Source organism: Rutilus rutilus, assembly GCF_951802725.1.
Source record: "Rutilus rutilus genome assembly, chromosome: 10".
NCBI classification, from domain to species: Eukaryota; Metazoa; Chordata; class Actinopteri; order Cypriniformes; family Leuciscidae; genus Rutilus; species Rutilus rutilus.
The window spans coordinates 35,776,510-35,794,368 of record NC_140215.1 but is presented as its reverse complement, the minus strand read 5'-3'; the positions used below and the strand labels follow the sequence as shown (position 1 = coordinate 35,794,368).

The following is a 17,859-nucleotide window of genomic DNA, read 5'->3' as shown; positions in this document are numbered from 1 at the left end:
AAGGGATGATGCCACCCTTCTACAACAATGTGCATTTACGTTTAGATTGTAACATATTTAATGGCATGGAATTACAGTGTAATTAGCGTTAGCCTACTATCTTAGCCTTTTTCAGTGCATTAGGTGAGGTAATCTGATAATATTAGTGATTCTCATTTAATATATAAATTGTAGTGCACAGTGTTTATTATCAGGGGGTAGAATCTGCAGCTCAGTATTCACTACTCACTACTCATGAGTACTTTTAAATAAGCTACTTTTTTACTCTTACTCAAGTAGTTTTTTGGACAAGTACTTTTTACTCTACTCACACTACATTATTTTGACATGTAATGGTAGCCTACTTTTACCTGAGTATGTTTTTTCAGTACTCTTTCCACCACCGCTGATTTTGTTCGAGATGATGTGCATCTCCTTCAAATGTGCGCTTAAAGCCCAGACACAGCCGTCACAGCCGATTTCAGCCGTCAGGTGTCGTCGGTGGTAGCTTTGGCACCGACTGCACATGTTAAGCATGTTTAGTTGACTTGTGGTTAGGCCTACTGATGTTCAGTGATTATAAAGTAGCCTCAATTAGGTCTGCATGAAGTTGGAAATTATTTGCTGTTGCAAAGAATCGTTTATGAATGCACTTTTAAGAAAGTTGTGGAAATAAAATAATATTTACATTTGATCAAACTCATCATTGCCTGGAACACACAAAAGATGGCATTTACTGCAGAGGCGTGTGTGGGTTAGGGCAGGCAGACTTTTTGGGGGATTTTGGGGAAGGGGGGGCTCGGCTGTCCTTACCTACTCTAAGGGGAGGCTCACATTCACCCAATTTGAAAACCCCTGGTCTACGTGATACGCAGGTATACGCCGTATACCCACCAGAAAAGGCCAAGGATTTCCGTATACCCACTTAAAAAATCGTGAGGATACGTAACAACTTCGTTTTGTGTCAGAACTTTCACTTTCATTCATAAATTCACCCCGTCAGTGTTTGCGAAGCGACACCGAATCGCGGAATCCAGTCACAAATGGAGCTTGCTAAGCAGAACGTCACGGAAATTGGCTATTTTTGAATGAATAAATCAAAAGTAGGGCTGTACAATGAATCAAATCTCGATATGGACTAGTGTCTGTGAATATTAAAGTTAAAAGAGACTGCAATTGTTCTACGCGTCTCTAGGAATGAGCGCTCAATGTGTGCTCCATTACGCACACACACACACACACTGAAGCGCTCGTGGTGTTTTCAGCGTTTCACTGTATTGAGACATGATGTAGGATAGGATACACGTGCACTTTCATCGCAGATCTGCTATGAGAGTCACTGCACGAGAATTTCACCATTTCATTTGATAAAACTATCGTCATACATTCGTTTCATATAGCCTACACATAGAAACTGTAATGTCTTCACGACAACCTGTCAAAATAAATTATAGTAATATTACAAATAAAATATATTACAGTATACTCACTACAAAAAACTAGACTACACCACTGCCACTATTATTCGACGCGGATGGCCCACCATATATATATATATATATATATAAACATAATGGCAAGCGAACAACATTTCAGGAAATGTTACACATACACATGTACTGTGTGTTGTTTATTTGGGAGTGCAGCATGTTCAGTCAGCTTTCGAGGGAGATGAATGTGAGCATTGTGAGCACGCTGAGAACGCTGCGGCTCGTGTACCTGGCATCTTGGGTCCCGCTTCTGCCGAGGCAGAGGGGCGGCTCCAGTCGTGGGGTTTGCATTTGGATCTGGCAGACGGGTTAGAGATGGGCCTGGCCTTTTCTCTGCCTTCACCTGCCAGGTCCAGTGCCTCAGTTCAGTCTCCTGCATGTGAGGAGCTCATGGAGGTGATCACTCGTGCGGTCGCTTAACTAAGCATTTAGTGGCCCGCTGATAAACAGGAGACCAGGCAGAGAAGCAAGCTAGATTAATGCTTCCTGCCTTCACGTGTTCAGCCTCCATGGTTTTTTTTTTTTTTTTTTTTTTATCTCTACACTGAGGTGTCAAGTCGTGGAAGAAACCAGTTTCATACCGTGTGTTAAGTCCACATACATCTACCTATTCAAATATTTATGGGCTCAAACATTACGGTTATGGGGCGATGCCCAGAGCTGAAGAGACGCTGGCAAGCCATCTCTCCCCTGAGTCAGCATCTTCCCCCAAAAAACAAGCATTACCCTCCAAGCCTCTCAGAGCTACTTCGGCTTTGGTGGGTAAAGCATATTCAGTGGCAGGTCAGGCTGCTCAAAGACATGAGTGAAAGCGAGGAGGTCAGCACTTGAATTACAGATTTGTCTCTCCGGGCCACAAAGGAGACGGCCAAGTCAGTGAGCCGTTCTATGGCAGCCCTGGCAGTCACGGAGAGGCATGTCTAGCTGAACCTCGCAGGAATGAAGGATAAACAGAAAAGCTTCCTTCTGGACGCCCTGCTCTCTCCTGCTGGCCTCTTCGGTGACGCAGTTAATTCTGTCATTGAGAGGTTTCAGGAAGAAGCAGGCGATGGCGTTCCAGAAATTCCCGCCTCGCCGAGCTCATGTCTCGAGGGCTGCTGAGCAGGAGCAGCCCCAGCCATCATCCAGCTCCTCACATATCATGAGTGGTCGCTTAGCTCAAGGCCTGTGGCGGGACCATCATCTCTCATGGCACATAAACTGCCTGAAAATGCTGGTCATGTTTCAAGCTTTGAAATACTTCCGATTACACCCCACAAGATTACTGTTTATAAACATGAACCTCATCTGAAAGGCAAAGGGGGAGGTGTTGCTGTAATTTATAGTAATATCTTCAGAATTACTAAGAAGTCTAGTTTCAAATATAATTATTTTGAAGTGTTGGTGCTTAATGTAACACTATCTAGTGTAAATGAGATTTGTGCTGGCTACTGTATACAGGCCACCAGGGCACCATACAGACTTTATCAAAGAATTTGCTGACGTTCTATCAGAGTTAGTACTGGCTGCAGATAAAGTCCTAATTCTTTGTGATTTTAACATACATGTAGATGTCACCCTTTCTTGCCCTCATAGCATAGATTTCATAGCTTTGTACGGTAAAATCCTTCTTTGCTAGACCTAATAATTATTTTGGAATATAATCATATCAATTTCAAAAAGTAGAATTAAAAAAGTACCATTAAAAAGTTTATTTGAACTAATAGTCTAATTTTCTACCATATACAATTGAATACAATTAGCAGCTAGCTAACAACAGCTTGCTTTGCACTTTTTTCCTCTTTTCACCTCACTCCAGTCTAAACTAAAAGTTTGTTTTGGTAATTGTTCTACACGTTGTTATATAAATAACCTGAAAATACAGTAGTTTATTAAGGTTAAATCTTGCTAACCACTCTTACTAAAAAAATTGGGTAAGCACACTTACATTCTCATTTTAAGAGGTGTTAAATGTGGTTTGATTTGTTTACATTAGTTAATGTATTAGGCTAACTAACATGAACCATGAGCAATACATTTGTTACTGTATTTATTAATCTTTGTTAATCTTAGTTGAACAAACAATGAACAGCTGTATTTTTATGATGTTACTTCACACAGTGCATTAGGCTAACTAATTTTAACAAATACAACTTTTGATTTAAATAATGTATGCTACTAGTAAAAGGTGAAATTAACTTTAATAAAGATGAATAAATGCTGTATAAGTTCAGTTTATTAATAGTTAATGTTAACTAATGTAGTTAACTAGAGTTTAATAAATGAAACCTTATTGTAAAGTGTTACCGATTTTTTATACACTGATTCAGTGTTGGACAGATCAGTTGTTTTAACCATTCATTAAATGGAATTGGTTCAAAGGAGTCATTAGTTTGTGAATTGGACGTGTCATTAGTGGACTTGTACGCGTTGTGTGATTATCCCAGCAGTTAGGACATCACACAAGATTTGTGTCAACACAAAACATTTCATCACTGGATAGGTTTTTGTTTTGTTTTGTTTATTGAAAGTGTTTTTTATGTCAGCTGAATAAGGCAACGTAAAAACGTTTTTCTTTTTTTTTTTTTTTTTAAGCACAATTCACACCCAGCGGGAATTCAGGAAAAAAATACCCGAATGCTCCACGTGAAACTTCGGTCTTCCAATCTTTTACCATCGTGTCAATTCTCAATTGATTTTAATTAATATGCGCGAGGGAGCGGGAGAGAGCAAGACAGTTTGAAGACGTTGAGAATGCGTGCGCGCGACCGGGGCTCTCTCTCTCGCTGCTCGTTCTTTCAGTAACATGCGCCCTATCGCAAGCGCAGCAATCATCTACATCACTCACCGATCAAATAAGGCTTTGGCGAGACAAAAATTCGCTTAGAAAAATTTCAATGCTGGAAAAACCCTGACCAAATAGGCCACGCTTCCAGGGATGATCTTGTTTTCATGGAGACAGACGCACGCGGTGTGCACGGAGGGGAGGGGCTGTGCGTGTATGTGTGTGTGTGTGAAGCCTTGTTCATATTTTCGCCTGGCTCCGCAGCGCGAGTCTCCGCAGACTGCTCACGCACTTCCCCAAACTGACGAGGCGTTTGAGAGAGAGACGCGTGAGTGACAGAGAGACGGCGGGAGAGCAGAGAAAGGATATGTAGCTGAACGAATACGCTGCGTGTTTTAAATAGCGTGAAAAAAAAATATATATAACGAAACGCAATTTGTGGCAGCCGGTGTTGATTCTGTGGCGCACTGCCACGAATTAGTCTATGTGTGGGAAACACTGGCCTATCAGAAGCTTACATTGTTGATACAGGTGTACTTTAAAGTTTCCTGGTCGATGACGTCACCCGCCTATGACGTTCCGTCAAGCCATTGGCCTGATTCCATATGTGCTTCATGACGCAATCACGTAGGGGCGTTCCCATAGCGTTTCGACGTGGCGTCTCATTCCCTCTTCAGGGAACTAATATGTAACCAAGACGATTTGTATTCACTTTTCTATTTATTTGGTATATGATCAAGAAATAAATGTACATTAAGCCAGTGCTTCTCAAACCTGTCCTGGTAACACCCAGCACTGATCTCCCTCATCAAACACACATGATTCAACTCATCAGCTCATTAGTAGAGACTGCAAGTGTGTCTGATGAGGGAAGCGTCCAGAATCTGCAGTGCTGGGGACAGGACAGATCTGACAGGCACGGGCGGCTGGCACACACTAAAAAGGTTTGGATGTTTTGAAGTTGTGGAGATTGTTATGCATTCTAATTTATTTTAATTCTAATTTAACAAAACATAATTCAATTCTAATATAACATCTTGCCGGTTACTGGTTAATGACGGGCGTCGGTTAGGAAAAAAAAACGAAATGAACATTTCTAACGGTTGTTTCACCAAGTACAGTGTAAATGCAGATATTGTATATGGGTCCCTTTTAAAACCGGAAATGCCTGAGCTGTAATAAGTAAAACGTGGAAGTCGTTGTGCTAGTAGTCCATTTTGCGATGTACACCTCTCTCAGATTGTGAATATGAATATGATTGTGGAAAGTAAATGTATTTGTGTATGTATGCAATTGTTCTACTTTATATACTGTTCGATGAGCTCTGGTGTACCTCCAATAACAGATACTGTACCTAATATAATATGATAACAAATACCAGTTTGCAGAATTAAGCAGCTTAACAGGCTGTTTTTGTACAGCTAATAAAAATGGAAGCAGATGACGCAAATCTTACGTGAAAAATAAGGTGGGTAGTTTAGCTGTTTAGCTTAAAGAGACAAAGAGCAGTGGAATGAAAAAACGCAACCGATGTAAAGTGATTGTAACAAATAAATATGTAATATTTACACAGTCTACCTGGATTTGTTGATGTCACACAGACTTGGAGTTTTGGGTCTTTTCTGAGCTGGCTGCACAAATACAATATATAAGGCCACTATGTAATGATGTTTACATTTTAAATTTTTAAAGCAACATACTTATCTGGCGTGAAGCACAACAGACGATCATCAGCCACAGCAAATTCTGCTTTTGTCGAGACATAATTCCCCAAAACAGCCTCAGAGAGACACGAGTTCAGTTTTCTTTTCAACAGATAGCCTACAAGTTATAAATCTTAAAGCATTTTCTTATTACATTCTTGAGATGTAAAGTCCACAGTCCAAGAGAAGAGAGAGTTTTCATCCGTTCACATATGAAGCCGTATGATTATGATCCGCAGCTCAGAGCCACCGAAACACTAGCTTATGGTTTATTTGCAGACATGCATGAATTTTTGGGTTTTAGCTGAATTTCTCTATTTTCAGTGTCTTGCATTTTCCATAACCAAATATGTTCCACATCTGAGTGTGTGATCAAGGAAAATATCTGACTCCACAGGCATGTGACTTTAGTTTCATCCTGAAGATATAAATTTGTTTTCTAACTATTCACTAATATTCAGCAAAATTCAATCCTCCCACAATAACAGATGGTTTCAGTAACGATCACCACAGATATTTGTCTTTTATTTTGAGTGATTTCAGTAAAGTTTGCCCTTTTTAGGGTCATAATTTAATGTACATACATCATTTTAAACATTTCTCACTTATTCAAGTGACATTTGTCTTTGGTGAAAATTTGATTAAAATGTGATTATTTTGGTTACAATACAGTTTCCCCTTAAACAGCAGCCCAGTTAAAGAAATCAGTCTAAGAAAGTCTAAGAGACAAAGACTTAAACCTTAATTATTCTAATTTTAAACATTTTCCACAACATTAATTCTGGATTAAACGATGGTTGTGGTGGAGCTGGAGCTTTCTGGATCATCAGAGAAATTTCCCGCAACATCATTATGAATGTGGTAGTAATACAGGAAGAGGAAAAACCCTGAAAAAACATACAAACATAAAACTAGTAAGAAAAACATGTTTTATCTCATTTAACTACATTCAATATATCATTAAAGGTGCAGTATGCAATATTGACAGCTAGTGGGGGAACTGGGTATTGCGGTCCAAATTCAAAATATTGGAGAGGGTCTATATTATAACTCTCTATAAAAAGCATAGGCTACTTTATTTAAAATGGCGCAGCAGGATTTTGAACAGTAGCTGGACGGCGCGGACAGACGCTGAGTGGCGCCGCCGGTATGTGTACACTCATAGAAAACAATGTGTTCGAAGACATGGCGTGGTGCTGCTCTTCTCGTCTGGTATCGCACACAATACGCGTCGAGTTCAGTTTAAGACCGAATCTGATCACAAAACAAAAAACAGAACAAATGGAAAGAGAAAGCGTGATCTAGGCTTATATTATTATCTCTCTATATGAAGCATAACTTTATTCAAGCCAGAGAAAGACAAATGTTTTGCAAAAAAATACACAATACAATATATTCTTTTCAAGGTTGTCCCCATGATCTGATTACATTTTCAACATTATAAAAAACTAAAAATAATCATAAAGTAATATATTTTTTGTAGGCAATATTTTCATATGAAATTATAAATGAAATCTGGTATAAAAAGTTTTATTGCATTTATTTCTGCAAAACAAAAGGCTGATTTAATAGCAAGATAGAGCTGATTTTGCAGAGTACTTCTAAGTAGCCTGTGCAAATAGTTCAGAGAATGTGCCAATATGTAGTTCATGCAATAATATTTGTATAATAATATACACAGGAGAAAATTAGCCAACTCAGCATTCATTTGGAAACCTTTCTGGATTTTAAGCTGTCACCCTCTCTCAAGCGCATCTCCAATATTTATACGGCTTTAGTATACTTTTGATCATACAGCTTTTTAGATGGTGCCTTGGCTTTTTAGGACAGGTAGAAGGTTTGATTTCGGACCCCTTTAGTTTGCCGGCTTTCATGACTGAAATACGCGTTGTTTTCCACCAACTGGCAACCCAGGGTGCCAAAATATGATTGGGTAAACTGGCTGTGGGCGGAGTCACACAGTCCACAACAAAGACAGACATTCCGACACGGAACGCATATTTTCAAAGGAGAATAATTAAATATATAGCATTTTTTTTTCAGAGAAACAAGTATGTGGACTGATGTGAACTCATGTTTCTTAAATATCTCCAAACATATTATGGTATTTTTATGCTTTAGTACAGTCAGAAACTTACATACAGTACCTTTAAAGTCATTTGCATATATTTTTTTTAATCTAACCAAAAATAAACTTTGGGCCAAATGCTTTTGGTCAAATTGATTGTTACAATCACTGCAATTATAAACCCTAATAATCAATAAAAAGAATAAAATAAAATGAATGAATAAATTAATTAATAAATAATATTTTAAAAAGAATAAAATATCAATATAATAAAATAATAATTATATATAAAATAAACAATTATGTACGGATAAATAGAAGCATTCTACTAAACCAAATGTAAAGATGCATGTGATTGTTTCTCACCCTGAAACGAGTTCAACACAGTGAAGATGTAATATGAGGGAATGAGCATCGGTCCATAACTGAAGAACGCCACAGCCCACGTCAGGCCGAAGAGCAGGAACAAACTCAACACCATCATGAGCTGCTTTCTGAACATCTTTCTCTTGCCATCAGCCGCTTTTATGTGTCGGGCTTGGACAATCTTAGTGACGATCATGATAAAGATTCCAGTCGTGAAGATGAAGACTAAAGCGTAGTAGCCAATGTTTACTTTGTAGTGAATGAAAGGATCTGTAATCCAGCACCTATAATTAGAAGAAAAGAGACAATGTCGACATGTTAAAAGCTTCATTATTATTTCATGCATTTGTGACATCAGAACAACTTACATTCGTGTGGTTTTTCCAGATGTTGCGTTTATAATCACTTCTTTATATCCTCCTAATGAAACAACAGCTACGACTATTGGAGCCGGAAACGCTGAAAGCACACGGAGACCAGGGTTATTATAGGTAACTAAAAAATAGTAATAAAAAAATAAATAAAATCCTAAAATAACACTGATGGAGTAAATTATTTTGTTGAGTGCTCAGATGCTATTCTTGAACGGCTCAAGAAAAGGACAAAAACACCATAAAAGTATCATGACAGTAGTTAGTATGTATCGTGCACAATATATTTTCTTAAGTGAACACTATAACAGATGGTTTCTCCATATAACTCACTCCAGCCGAACACGGTGATCTTCCTCATGTAGTTTGTGATGGTGACGTTCTGTCTGATGAGCCATAAGTACATATGAAGAGCTTGAACGAAGAACCAGGTGAATGTAGTCAGCATGGAGTAATGCATGAGCAGCGCTATGAAGACACACGCAGCCTTGTCTTCTGTGTTGGCGACGCTCTCATTTGACAAAAAGGATAAATTCAGGAGACACAAAGCCACAAACATGTTCATCAAGATCTTCGTGGCCTGGTTTGATCTGGCTTTCCTGTTCAAATATAAAAACAATCTGTATTTCTAACATGCATTTATGCATTTAGCAGACACTTTAATCCAAAAGAGGAGCAAAAGCGAATGGTCAAAGAACTTAAAGTAACTATATGTTATATTTAAGAGACTCTACCGTAATAGGAAATGCATGAACAGAGCGACGGACAGAAAAAACATGGAGATGCCGCAGCCGATAGAAGAGATGAAGCTCAGTGATTCCACATATTGCGCTGTGATGTTTGCATTTACATCTGGAGGAGAGATCTGAGAAAACAACAGAAACGCACAGATGATTGATTTTTAAAAACCTATTGTTGCTTGTAAGCAAGAATCAGATCTTTACATTTTAAATGCATTTATCTGTTAAGTTTCTTTATTGAACTTGTACAAGCTCACTAGCATATACTGTTAGACATTTTATCGTATTTTTGCGGTAACTTATTGGCAGCACTATTGCCAGTAAGTTACTGTAAGTTCCCCTTTACAGTAGCTTACCTGTAAATGTGTTTTACGGTATGATGCCCTTACCGCAATTTAATTTTACAGTAAGATGCCCTTACCGCAATTTAATTTTACAGTATGATGCCCTTACCGCAATTTAATTTTACAGTAAGATGTCCATACCGCAATTTCATTTTACAGTATTATGCCCATTTTACACTATTTTATTATTTATATTTTACATGAATGCTATTGAATTTAATCAATTCCAAAAAAGCGACTTGAGTCCATGTACATCAGCATATTCTTTATTCACTCTCACAATCAATTACATCCATTTTATTTATTTATTGTGATGCAACATTAGGCAAGGCAGTTTTATTTATATAGCACCTCATACACTTTGGCAATTAAAAGTGCTTTACACAGTAAGGAATTAGAATAATCACAAAATAAAAGCAAGGAAAATTAAAGTGCCCCTATTATGGATTTTTGAAAATGACCTTTCATGTAGTGTGTAACAGCTCTAAGGCCTCGTTTACAAGTGAAATGTAACCCAATTCAGATTTTTTGCTCATATGTGACACAGATCGGAAGTGTTCTATGATAGTGTAAACAGGAGAAAAAAAAACACATGCATTCAGATATTTCGAGATCGGTTTAAGGCCTCATTCATATGTGGAAATAAATCAGATATAAATCGGATATGTGCCAATGCGACTGTCATGTAAACAGGCTCATCGGATTTTCTGAGGCATTAGGCAACTTCTCCGTGGTTTAATGATGAGGGAAACCCCGATGCACGGCTGCAAAGGGACGGATGGCCTGTCGAAACGTTGTGTCGTCGTAGAAGAGGAATGTGGACAAACGTTGACACAACATATCAAAGGTTGGCTTGCTCATCCTAAAATTTCGGACCCACTGCTCCTCGTTAAAGCCCGCCACAATATGCTCCCACCAGTCCTGATCTCTCTCGCACACAATAACTGAAGCATATGCACAGGCTGCAATGATGGCACTTTTCGTCCTCCTCGGCCTCATAATCATGGTGATGTTTGGCGAACTTCGCATATATCGCAGAGATAGCATTAAGCATATTTCGAGTTCGTCCATCTGTGTAAGATAATTTAACCCTATTATGCGCAATGTTTCAGATAGTATGGCAAGTGTAAACACATGAAGCGGATATGGGTCACAATTGAAAGTACATGTAAACGGACGATAAAAAAAAAAAAAAAATCAAATATAGCCAACAAATCAGAATTGGGCATCAAGACCTGCAGTGTAAACGAGGCCTCTGAGGCCTAATCGTTTTTCAAACGAGTCATAAGCCATTTAGTTGTGATGTTAAGACGAAACATTAGCATATTGCCGACACCAGGGAAAACTTGAAACCCCTCAAACACTACAGCTGATCCCTGTGGATGCTGGATAGCATCATGTTGAGAAGGCGCTGTGCTCTACAATGTGACGGTAAAGCCAGTTGTATTTTCCCTGCCCAAGGACGAGCATGTGAAGAATCAGTGGTTAAAGTTCATCTTTACCTTGATATCATAGCAGTATAATCCTAAACTTTTGCTGTGTTCCCTTTATTTCACTGACGACAGCTTCTCAAATCTCGGAGTTCAATGCAGGATTCGCAAACCGCTTGCTCTTGGAAGATGGAGTAGTTTTGAGTTTTATATTGTATAGGTCTCCTGTTAACTGGCTAACTCACGTTATCACTGTCTTACTTAAATACCTATGCTAATCAGTTTGTGGGCCACGATTATCTATAACTGTGTCTATTAATGCAGTGTATCACTGAGAAACGTCCTGCTTGAGTCGTCCTTGTGATGGAGGTTCGGGTTGAATAACTAGTTCTTCCAGTGTTTCATTATTGGACTCACGTTCGGATTGATATGGTAAAATCGACGTCATTGTTCGTTACTGTTTAATTTACGGTGTAGGAAGCCTCAGGACAGCTGATGTTGTTATGGCAATGGGTGTTTTTGTTTAAGACACACGCGCTGTATGCAGTAAAGCAATCACAACAGACTGAGCTGTCTGGCCAGTAGCATGTGGAAAGGAGGGATTTAGAGAGATTGATTCATCTGATGAGCCGTTTAAGAATCTTTGAAAAATGTGGTGATGTGCAAATGTATATTATGAGAAAATTCAACAGTTTTTTTTTTACCTTTGATGCACGTAAACCTGTTGTAGGTAAGTGTTGTAGTAAATCGCATAATAGGGGCACTTTAAAACAGTTATAAAAACAATTTAAAAAGATGTACAGTACAGTTATAAAATGAATTAAAAGAGATAAACTTAGATAAACATAGATAAACTTCTCATCTGGCAATACACCGGTGTATCAAATTTTTCATATCTCCCAGTTTTACTCTGAGATTTTCCCATGGTGATTACACTGTGTCCGTGGTGTTCTTGCGGCACGCCTAAGAAAAAAAACAAAAAAAACAAACAGAAAATGTGTGAGAAATGGTCATGAGTTTATTTAATCTAAATTTGTTCATGGACAGACGAGGAATCAACTTGTGCAACAGCAGTTATTACCAGTCGAGTTAGTTTAAATAGTATAGCTTTATTGCACATCCTTTGTTAGGGAACTCTATTAATTGTACAATTACGTTAAAAGTACACTGAGTAACTTTATGGCCCTTCAAACTTAAATCTGAAATAGAAAGCTTTTGTAACATTACAAATGTTTTTACTCTCACTTTAGGTCAATTTAATGCATCCTTGCCGAATTAAAGTATTAATTTCATTCAAAAAAAAAAAAAAAAAAAATACTGACTGAACAGTAGTGCTTTCTATTTCAGATAAATGCTGTTGATTTGAACTTTCTATTCAAAGAATCCTGATATAAAGTGAAACCTGAAAATAATCAGAAATGTTTCTTGATTCACACAAGTGCTCCTAAAAAAAAATGTTAATCACATAATGCATCTGATAGTTAGTCAAAACATACTTACAAAGCCAAAGATGCTCAGTGCTGAGGCTCTTAAAAGAGCTGTAGTTAGCTCCTGTTGACACAGGGAAAAGAGAAATAGAAGAAACATTATTTTTCAGCAATGATTATTGGCAAATGACTAGCCTATATGTTATGAACATGATAAATGACAGATCTAGGATGACTGCTAGATTGATCAATTACACAATCAGATGACAGTTTTTTCAAATCTGTTTCGCCAATATATTATAACAGTATCAATCGAGGCTGCTCTTGCTTGCGTTTGAGGGTGCATAGCACCCCCATAGAACCGGGCCTGGGGCAGAGAGAGCGTGAGAGAGTGCCTTTGAGAAAACGCGCTAGGCCTAACTTACTTCAAAACGCCACACATTTAACTGACGAGTAAAATATGCCATAACTGGTTGTAAAAAAGACAGAAAACCTTTGTTTGTGTAAATATTAGATTGGGTCCATCTACTGGAAAACGCAGTCAGTCAATTCTATGGCATTTAATGGGATATTAAAGCGGCAGTTTCGAGGATAATTAGACTGTCCTGTGAGCTGTTATTAAAAGCCTATTAGATTTTATTATTTACTTTCTTCATAAATTTAGCTATATTTAATTGATATTGGTAATGGTTTACTTTGTAAAAGTAACTTATAAAATAAATTTGTTCAGTAAAAAGTACTTACCTCAGAAAAACCCCAGCTGGCGTCTTGCGATAGCTATCCACTCTCTCTCAGCAGGGACGTCCGTTATGAGCGCGCACACGACACGTGACGTCACACAAACCTCAGCATACATTCTGCCAGGTTGTTGCGCGGGCTTTGCAACAATTTAAATTTTGTGAGGTGTAAGCAAAGTTTATATATATAAAGTTTATATTAATTTAAAATAAAATAAAAATACATTTATATAAATTTATATTGCCTGTATGGGAACCAGTTGTGAATTTTTGTGTGTATATATACAGTGAGGAAAATAAGTATTTGAACACCCTGCTATTTTGCAAGTTCTCCCACTTAGAAATCATGGAGAGGTCTGAAATTGTCATCGTAGGTGCATGTCCACTGTGAGAGACATAATCAAAAAAAAAAAAAAAATCCAGAAATCACAATATATGCTTTTTTAACAATTTATTTGTATGATACAGCTGCAAATAAGTATTTGAACACCTGTCTATCAGCTAGAATTCTGACCCTCAAAGACCTGTTAGTCTGCCTTTAAAATGTCCACCTCCACTCCATTTATTATCCTAAATTAGATGCACCTGTTTGAGGTCGTTAGCTGCATAAAGACACCTGTCCACCCCATACAATCAGTAAGAATCCAACTACTAACATGGCCAAGACCAAAGAGCTGTCCAAAGACACTAGAGACACAATTGTACACCTCCACAAGGCTGGAAAGGGCTACGGGGAAATTGCCAAGCAGCTTGGTGAAAAAAGGTCCACTATTGAAGCAATCATTAGAAAATGGAAGAAGCTAAACATGACTGTCAATCTCCCTCGGACTGGGGCTCCATGCAAGGTCTCACCTTGTGGGGTCTCAATGATCCTAAGAAAGGTGAGAAATCAGCCCAGAACTACACGGGAGGAGCTGGTCAATGACCTGAAAAGAGCTGGGACCACCGTTTCCAAGGTTACTGTTGGTAATACACTAAGACGTCATGGTTTGAAATCATGCATGGCACGGAAGGTTCCCCTGCTTAAACCAGCACATGTCAAGGCCCGTCTTATGTTTGCCAATGACCATTTGGATGATCCAGAGGAGTCATGGGAGAAAGTCATGTGGTCAGATGAGACCAAAATAGAACTTTTTGGTCATAATTCCACTAAACGTGTTTGGAGGAAGAAGAATGATGAGTACCATCCCAAGAACACCATCCCTACTGTGAAGCATGGGGGTGGTAGCATCATGCTTTGGGGGTGTTTTTCTGCACATGGGACAGGGCGACTGCACTGTATTAAGGAGAGGATGACCGGGGCCATGTATTGCGAGATTTTGGGGAACAACCTCCTTCCCTCAGTTAGAGCATTGAAGATGGGTCGAGGCTGGGTCTTCCGACATGACAATAACCCGAAGCACACAGCCAGGATAACCAAGGAGTGGCTCTGTAAGAAACATATCAAGGTTCTGGCGTGGCCTAGCCAGTCTCCAGACCTAAACCCAATAGAGAATCTTTGCTATCTGTATATACAGATAGGAAACAGTGAGGAAAATAAGTATTTACTGTATATATATATATATATATATATATATATATATATATATATATATATATAATATTATTTTATTTATTGATTTATTTATTTTTTGTTATTGGAGAAAATGCTAATACAAAAATTACTCTGGTCTCTCACTAAGAACTCATTTTAAATCCTTCCATCCACGTGTTTTTATTTATTTATTTATTTTATTTAACTTTTAAACATCCAGTGTTTGCATAGCTTAAAAATGAGAATGCAGATTCATGATTTTCATCTGCAGAACAATATGGGGGGAAAAAATATAAAACATTATCATATGATATTTTAATATGCCTAAAACATAAATACAATATGCATATTCAAACTTAAAAAAATCTGTCTTCTTCATTTACAGTAGCACTACTGCTTTTGCATAAACAGTAAAGTACTGTAAATTCCATATACAGTAAGTTACTGTAAATTTCATACAAATACCCATAATGCAGTGCATATTACAGTAGTTAACCGTAAATAATATAAATGGTATTTTACTGGGCTTTTTTGCGGTAAGTAACTGTAAAATTACGGCAAAGTCTAACAGTGTATAGTGGACTAAAATACTCTGATATTGATTTCATGGGGTCTTTAAATGAAACTCTGAGAAGCTTCTCACCATCAGCACTGCAAAGAACGTCAGATGTGAACACGAGCACTTTATGGTGTTATTGCTGATTTTTTCTGTCTCACAGCCGGACGTCGTCCATGTAAGATTTCCTTCAAAGAAAAGAGAGCGAGGAATGAAATATATCAAATAAATTAGGTTTGCTGTTGGAAACTGATCAATACATCCATAAATAAATGTACCTTTGCCATCCCAAGAACTGCAGGATGCCTCACCGACCTGTAAGAACATTTTTATTTTGCTTTCACAGTGTCTGGTCATTATATATATAAAAAAAGTTTCACAACAAAACCTTTATTACCAGATCTTTCTGTGTAAAGAACATTTCTATGTTGTTGGTAAGGTTGAAGATATTGGCCTTCATTGTTATTCCATAAACCTCATTGTTCAAAACAGTGTAATTTTTAGTTTTATCCTAAATAAGAAATAGAGCAAATCAAATATAAATGTGTGATGAATACAATAGATCAAGAAACATTTGTTAAAAGAATAGTTTTAACACATAAATGTATCTTATGCTGTTACATTTTCAATGGAACATAAAAGTAGAATTTAGAATCGTATAGAGTATAAAAAACACAATAGAAGCATCTTAACAGGAGTGGTTATGACATAATTTCCTAATATCCAGCCAGGTCAAGAGATTTGAGTCATTATGGAAAAAGATTAATGTACATTTTTAAATATATGAAATTTATTGGGTGACCTGCCCCATAAACATTCCTTAATGTACCTTTCCCATGTTTTTGAACCGTAGAACTCCAAGTAACGCGCGTCCATGGTTTTCCAGTCGTGATTTATTAAAGGCCTCGCTGGGAATCTTTACAGACCAGGGAATGTCTGTCTGCAGGCCACTTTGACAATCAGTAACCTGTGGAAAAAAATAGCATAATAAATAAGGAATCATACCATGTTTTATTGTTTCTCAAGTCTTACGTTTATCCTGTCTAGATCTGAAGAGAAACATGTGTCTCTGGCTTCTGTGTTCTCGTCTTGTATGTGAAGAAGACCAATAACATCCCCCATGACAATGTGTGTGTTGCTTATATTGTTGTTTTCCATCTCTTCCATCTTAGACTCCAGATTGTCCAAGGCGTCTCTGCAAAATTTAAAAATATCTCTGTATTCTGTGATACGAGTTTTAATTTTGAAAGTCACTTGGTAACCACACACTTACGATGCTTTTGAAGGATTTATAAATCCATTATTGTCTTTTAGATCATCTGTAGTTGGATTGTTAGTTGTCTCAGATGATGTTAAACTGGTAGATGGATTGTTAGTTGTCACAGATGATGTTAAACTGGTAGTTGAGTAGTTAGTTTTCTCAGATGATGTGAAACTGGTTGTTGGATTGTTAGTTGTCTCAGAATATGTTAAACTGGTTGTTGGATTTTTAGTTGGATTGTTAGTTGTCTCAGATGATGTGAAACTGGTTGTTGGTTTGTTAGTTGTCTCAGATTGTGTGAAACTGGTAGTTGGATTGTTGATTGTCGCAGATGATGTGAAACTGGTAGTTGGGTAGTTAGTTGTCTCAGATGGTGTGAAACTGGTTGTTGGATTGTTAGTTGGCTCAGATGTTGTGAAACTAGTAGTTGGATTGTTAGTGGTCTCAGAATATGTTAAACTGGTTGTTGGATTTTTAGTTGGATTGTTAGTTGTCCCAGATGATGTGAAACTGGTAGTGGGGTAATTAGTTGTCTCAGATGATGTGAAACTGGTTGTTGGATTGTTAGTTGTCTCAGATGTTGTGAAACTAGTAGTTGGATTGTTAGTGGTCTCAGAATATGTTAAACTGGTTGTTGGATTTTTAGTTGGATTGTTAGTTGTCCCAGATGATGTGAAACTGGTAGTTGGGTAGTTAGTTGTCTCAGATGATGTTAAACTGGTAGTTGGATTGTTAGTTGTCTCAGATGGTTTGAAACTGGTTGTTGGTTTGTTAGTTGTCTCAGATTGTGTGAAACTGGTAGTTGGATTGTTAGTTGTCGCAGATAATGTGAAACTGGTAGTTGGATTGTTAGTTGGATTGTTAGATGTCTCAGATGTTGTGAAACTGGTAGTTGGATTGTTAGTTGTCTCAGATGGTGTGAAACTGGTTGTTGGATTGTTAGTTGTCTCAGATGTTGTGAAACTAGTAGTTGGATTGTTAGTTGTCTCAGTTGGTGTAAAACTGGTTGTTGGATTGTTAGTTGTCTTAAATGGTGTGAAACTAGCTACTGGATTGTTAGTTGTCTCAAATGATGTCAAACTTGTTAGT

General features: G+C 37.7%; 1 protein-coding gene across 1 annotated transcript; it reads right to left on the bottom strand.

Moving 5' to 3' along the window:
• Window positions 1-6,432: 6,432 nt before the first annotated feature.
• LOC311298691 (adhesion G-protein coupled receptor G2-like) lies at window positions 6,433-17,385 on the bottom strand. The gene is made up of 11 exons (XM_084421825.1): window positions 16,783-17,385; window positions 16,542-16,704; window positions 16,339-16,476; window positions 15,907-16,020; window positions 15,788-15,824; window positions 15,597-15,697; window positions 9,476-9,606; window positions 9,075-9,340; window positions 8,739-8,829; window positions 8,371-8,654; window positions 6,433-6,823 (listed from the first exon to the last, which is right to left on the bottom strand). Exons 2-11 carry the CDS (start codon window positions 16,674-16,676, stop codon window positions 6,723-6,725), a joined length of 1,398 nt encoding a protein of 465 aa, XP_084277951.1. The 5' UTR covers window positions 16,677-16,704; window positions 16,783-17,385; the 3' UTR covers window positions 6,433-6,722.
• Between the last annotated feature and the right edge of the window lie 474 nt (window positions 17,386-17,859).

Bases quoted from the DNA above. Each gene is read 5' to 3' on its own strand.
- LOC311298691 (XM_084421825.1), bottom strand. From the start codon at position 16,676: ATGGAAGAGATGGAAAACAACAATATAAGCAACACACACATTGTCATG. The intron at 15,825-15,906 runs GTAATAAAGGTT...ATGTTCTTACAG, and splicing joins TCTTTACACAGAAAGATCTG to GTCGGTGAGGCATCCTGCAG. The intron at 6,824-8,370 runs GTGAGAAACAAT...ATGTTTTTTCAG, and splicing joins TGTGTTGAACTCGTTTCAGG to GGTTTTTCCTCTTCCTGTAT.